This window comes from Thamnophis sirtalis, unplaced genomic scaffold (assembly GCF_051295495.1).
Source record: "Thamnophis sirtalis isolate CommonGarterSnake01/CBP01778 unplaced genomic scaffold, rThaSir2_p1.2 scaffold_8, whole genome shotgun sequence".
In the NCBI taxonomy this organism is placed as follows: domain Eukaryota; kingdom Metazoa; phylum Chordata; class Lepidosauria; order Squamata; family Natricidae; genus Thamnophis; species Thamnophis sirtalis.
Genome location: NW_028261388.1, coordinates 70,605,867 through 70,611,866, shown reverse-complemented (window position 1 = coordinate 70,611,866; position 6,000 = coordinate 70,605,867). Strand labels below are relative to the sequence as shown.

General features: G+C 39.7%; 1 protein-coding gene across 2 annotated transcripts in view; it reads left to right on the top strand.

Annotated features, from left to right (window-relative positions):
• The first annotated feature begins 293 nt into the window (after positions 1–293).
• Positions 294–6,000, top strand: part of UBE2D2 (ubiquitin conjugating enzyme E2 D2) — a 28,274-nt gene continuing 22,567 nt past the window's right edge. The window contains exon 1 of one of the 2 annotated variants that reach the window (XM_087721872.1): positions 294–377. Coding sequence is in view for 1 of the 2 variants with exons in the window: in XM_087721871.1 (XP_087577997.1) it covers positions 613–636 (24 nt within the window). In the remaining variant the exon portion in view is untranslated. Of the gene's footprint in view, positions 378–414; positions 637–6,000 lie in introns of those variants that run through there. The other variant, XM_087721871.1, reaches the window with a different exon arrangement.

The window sequence follows — 6,000 nt, the reverse complement described above, 5'->3', positions numbered from 1 at the left end:
TTTTGCTCCTCCTAGGAGAGAGTATCCTTCCGCCTGCTTTCCCTCTTCCTCTTTACAGGATAATTATTTGTCCGCGGCCGAAGCGGGTCGTGGCGTGTCCGGCCACCTGTTCCCGGGTGCGCGGCGTATAATCCGCTTCCCGATCGGTTGAAAAACCACGAAGCTTCTCCGCGCACCCCCAAGCAGAACAACAGGCAAAAGCGCATGCGTGATTTTTGGTCGCTCGACTCCGTCCAGCGGAGGAATCCTATTAACCTCTCGCGTCATAAAGAACTTCGCGCGGGGAGTGATGCGGCAGGAGCAGTCCCTGCTCTGTGAGGCAGTCACTCAGTGAAAGAGCCCGAGCGCGCTGGGGGAGAGAAGGGGGAAGAGCGACGGTGAGAAGCGAGCAGGCGAGGGAAGGCAGTAAAAGGGCGGCAGGCGAGCAAAAGAGGTGGGGGCGACGGGAAAGAAGGCAATAGAGAACACCGGGCTCCCCCCCTCCCAGGCCGGCACCCACACCTGTCTTCCCGCTTCCGCCGAAAAGCTTCTGCGCTCCCTCCGCCGCCGGAAAATAGTCCCCCTCCTTCCTTTCCTTCTTCCTGCTTGCCTCTCTCAACAGGCTCCGCCGCGATGGCGCTGAAGAGAATCCACAAGGTGAGAGTCCTTCGGCGGAAGGCCAACCCGGAAGCCCCCTCGGTGCGAGGGCCAGCTTAGCCATGGTTTTCTCCCGCCCTTGTAGGCCGCGTAGAGGGGCCGGGCTGGAGGCCCCGATCTTGCCGGGATGCTCTTGCTGGCGGCGATCCTCGGTGGTGCCGCCGCCGCTTTACGTAAGCTCGGTCCGGCTTGGCCTGGGGTACTCGGGGCATCCCCGGCAGGGTTGGAAGGCAACGCTCCGCGCGAGAACCTCTGGGCCTCTGGCCTCGCGCTCCTTTATGGCCTGGGCCGGCTCTCTCGCCGGTGGGGGGCGGGGGGGGGAGGCAAGCCCGAAAGCGTTTGCTCGGAGGGTTCGTTGCTAGCCCAGTGGGTTGATACCTTCGTGGCATTCGCCGCGGGAAGGAAGGCGACCTTTTGTTGCAAGCGAGGTCTCCCTCCCCCTCTCGGTCAGCCGCCTTACCGTCCCTCTCCGGACAAGAGCGCAGTCAGCTCCCCCCTCCCTCCCTCCCCGGCTAGACTAGGATTTTGCGTGGTTTTGCCAGAGGCGCACCTGGCCAACTCGGAAGGGCTTTTCTTAGGAGGTTTGCAAAAAGTTCTTGCTTTCGTTACCGAAGCAGGACTCGAGCACCGTCCTCCGTCCAATACATTTCGAGGCAGTTGGGTTCAGAATTGGTGGCTTGCCGGTAGCCACAGGTGCGCGTTTAGGCATCCCCTTCTTAAGAAGTTGTTTTGGACGATCTGCTTGTACCTTCATCTTGCTTGGTGCCGATCGAGGGAAGGGACCGTCCCATTGCCTTGCACATGAACAAAGGGAAAGCGCTGTAGCTAGTAAGTGTGCTGACCCTGAGATCTGCTTCAGCGTCCCTCACTACCCAAGGGATATGTCCTCTTAAATAATGTTAATAGTTGTTGCTCCCACTATTGCTTTCATGCTTACAACTTTTTGCCTCTTTATTTCCATTACTGCGGTTGTATGTCTTGCTGCATCAAAAGTTTATTTGATGTCAAAATACTAAGCAAGAGTATCCTGGAAAGCAATTCTAGGAGTGAATTCTACTGAACTCAGTGGAGTTTACTTCAAGAGAAGTAAGTATAGAACTAGTTGCTATAGTTGCAAGAAGAATATTTTGGTGATATCACTGTTCTAACTTGCCAAGGTGATTCTTTTTTTTTGTTCAAACAGATGATAATGTTGATACATCAGGATGTAATTGGAATCAGTTAAAAGTTCTAGGCTCTTGGTTTAGACTTATTTGTAGCACTGGGAGTAATAAACACCAGATAATATAACAACTAGTTTAATGCATGCTTGGATAACAAAACAGTGCTCATAGCAATCACCATTCTAGAATAAGCGGTAGGTGAAAATGCTACTACTATTGAAAGCCCTTGCTTTGGAAAATAGTTTTGCTTTAAGGTTGCTATGACTGGGAATAAAGGCTCCCAGGTGATCTTGTAGTGGTATTGGTGATGTTATTTTTTCTAGTAACACATGTTATTCGTTTTTCAAACAATCTTTTGTTGCATTTGAGAAACTAACTTTAAAATTTATGAAAATGGAACTTGGTTGACATTTTTGGGTGTCTAAATAGTCTGAATAATAATAGTTGTCTGGTTATAAAACCTAAAACTATTCATTAATAACAAACAAATACTATTTTGTTCTTTTATTTCTCTTACAAACTTTGTTTTCCTAATTTTGAGCTAACATATGTATTTAAAGAGATTAAATTAGAAAGGCAGATATATTGATTTCTGAAAGGTTACTGAATTAGGCGAGGCTTTTTATGTGCATTTGGATTTCATTTAGTGCATATAATTGGCTTATTTAACTGCTAAAGAGCAATCACACATTAGTTATTGATTTGTTCTGTGCCATTCTTGAAATATTGAACAAGAATAAACTTTTATATAAGAGAGAACAACTGTATTTTGATTTTATTTAAAAAATATTAGATATATAGCAGCTCTTTGTTGAATTTGGTAGATTTTTAGGATATTTCTGAATCAGAATTTGCTGATTTGTGACCTTATTTCCTAACAATACTAAATCAGGATTTTTGGTCATTGTGATTGAGTGTCTCAGCCCATCTTACACAGAAATCATGGTTATTTATTGGGAAACAACATTTGACATAGTGGAATAAAATTAACAATAGAATTGGGCAGTGTAGTAAAACAAACAAAAAGCCAGGAATGCAAATTTATAAAAAATGGTAACCAATGTTTTCTAAAAAATTAGATTTCCTTTCTGGTTTTTTTAAACCACTGCTTTATAAATTTGCATTCCTGGCTTTTTGTTTGTTTTTGTACTCTGCTAATTCTGTTGTTAATTCAACCAAAGACAACAGCTTAAAAATATAAGACTTGATGCTAACCTTTCCTCTTTTTACTTCTCCCTCATTCCCAGATTCTTCATTCTCTTTGTCATCAATTTTCATACATGCTGCGCCTTCCCAACCAAATGATTTATGGCAATCTGACTTCTAAATTCCTTTTTTTCCTTCATAAAGCATTATAGAAGTCTAATTATTCTTGGCTACAAACGATAATATTCTTTAAAAATGCAGCGGTTCTTCAATGTCTCTTTACGAATATCTCACAAAAAACACAAGCACAAAAATCGGAAATTGTACCAAAATGCAATTATTTTTTTAAAAAAATCAGAAGAGACAAAATTTTCATTTCATTAGTAAACAGGCCAAAATATCTGCAAACAGGCCAAAATGCTCTACATTCTACTTTCCAATAATCCCAATACTTTCTGGTTCTTCATCTAAGTCTTACTGATTTGTGTCGAGCTTTATTCTTTCCTCTGCCCTTTGAACAGAAGAAAATGATCAGTGGGTTAAGCCAGGAATTTTCTGAAAGTACCATTCTTTGGGATAGATTGTCTTCCATAGATGCTAAGTTAATGGAAGTTCACTACTACTTGATGCCACTGAAACATCTGTTTCCTTTTGGAAGAAAATCTGGTTGATCAGGCAGTACTGAAACATCAAAATCAGTATTGTTTTTATGTATTCCTTCCATTTGCCCTCCTGCTTTAAACAGTGTTGCCCAGTTCATTGATTTGATTTTCTTAGAGATATAACCATTTTTTGCTTCTGTTCTTTTTGAAAAAAAAGGTTATATTAAATATCTTTTTCCTTTCTGTTTATGTTGGCAAACTTTATCTCAATATTATATAATGGCTCAAAGTTATGTAACAGTGAAAATCAGTGGACACTGCTTATTCACCTTTAGTAACCAACAAAAAACTTAAGATTTTTATTATTTATTTACTCTTCAGGTCTGTTAATTGGATTAATTCTGTTATTAAAAGTGCACAGAATACTAATTTTTCCCTGCTTATAATCAATGTTTTAGATAGGTGAGTTCAGAAAAAGTTCAAATTAAAAGCCCAAGTTGAAGATGGATCATCCAGGAGGGAATCTATCCAGATATCTATCCAATGCCACCAACTTGATGGCACTTAAGCCAAGTGAAGCTGGGCAAAAGAAAAAAGCAAGTGTCCTCAGAGCAGAAGCCAAGGCATTGCCCTAAAGGTCCTTATCCCAGGTTTGCACAAGTCCAATTGGCTGATATCTGGTAAAAAAGTGTCACTCAGCAGCATATTGATCTCTCTGCTTCAAGATATATTTTTTTGGCTGTGATGTTTGGAAAAAATAAGGACTTGCAGAAACTTCTGCCTGGTATTAAAAGTTTGAATACTTTTAAGGAGAGATCATATATAATTCCTTCCATTGAGGGATTAATACATGTAGCATATTATGTTTGTACTTGAAAAACAGGAAATACATATTGAAATGATGTTAGAGGATACTTGATAGACTGCAGTTGCAAGAGTAATCAGGTCAATCTTTCCCCCCTATAGATCCCTAGACAATCTGAACATTGTCATAAGGGGAGCCCTAGGAAAGTTATATCTAAAAATTATGGTTTTAATTTTTCATTTGATATGGTAAATGAAGAAATGTGAGGCATATGAAAACTAGGAAAAGTATGATTCATTAGTGCATAGTATGTTCCAGGTCTAATATGGTTGAATAATTCTCGCACTAAATATTTCAAGATATTTTGTATCTTATAAAATAGGGAGGTTTTTCCATAGATAAATTACAGATGATGTATATAGTATCCTAATTGTATGGAGTAGCAATGTTAATGTTACAGTGTTACTATCTTTGAATCTCAGGTCTTAAAGTCATTTGAGGCTTAATTTGTTACATCTATTCTGAAATAACACTTAATATTTTTCTTTTGAATTTCCAGTGTAATTGTTTTCAGGCATAGTAGGATGCCAGAAACAAACCAGTGGGGATTTTTTCCCCTTTGAATTGCTAGTATAGTATAGCAGTATATAGCTAGTAGAAATCACAGCTTTTATCATGTTGAAAAGATTACCCCGTATTGCACATGTAGTATGACATCCACACAAGTTTACTGCAAATATAATACAAGAAATTTGTTGATTGAAGTGCCGTATTCTGTCCATAGAAAATACAGTTTCCACACTTCTATGATAAAAACATAGGATTACTTGCATCAAGTTTTTTTTTAAAGCTAAAATATTTTGACAATTATGTTTGTCAAAATACAAATATAATTAGACATTGTTAAAAAAATAGTGTGTGCAGGCAGAGTAAAAAGCCATGGCACTTTTATTTTAAATTCCAGAATTGATAGAAATACAACACACAGGAAACTTTCTATTACCTTCCTCTTTATAGCACTTTGATGTAAGCGTCTAAAATTTCTAGTACATAGGTAAGCCTTAAAAGCTGTAGGACAATGAAAACAGAAGAGAGGAAATAATAGAAGCAGCAGCAAAGGGAATATTCTGATGTTCCTCGAATGGTCAAGAACCTGAGCTGTACAGTGCAAGATACAATGATTCACTCATTCAGCCACTGGCTCTTAAAAAATCTTGAGAAATATAAATAAGAAATTTAAAAATGCATGCTTGTAATCAGTTCAGCTCCATTAGAGGATTCTAAACCCTCTGGTATCTCTTAAGTGGGAGGAAAAGATCCAGAAATGTTCAGAATGGATAAGAATGACAATGGAAAAACAGGGAGAGATATCCAAAGATAGAGGAACAAGAAAGAAAACAATTTGGAGGCAAAAATGTTCTTTTCTAAAACTCAAATTGATCATGAACAAAGGAAGATGAGTTCTTTTTTCTCAAAGCTAAGGTAACTTAAAATGTAACACAAAAAGGACAAAAATATAACATCTCCACAACAACATTAAGGAAGACAATTTCTTCAGTGGATTTCCGGAGAGGGAGTGTAACTGTATAATTCAGCAGTGGGTAACCTATCCCCCCCTTCCCCAAGCCTGTTCTTTTCAGCCATTGAA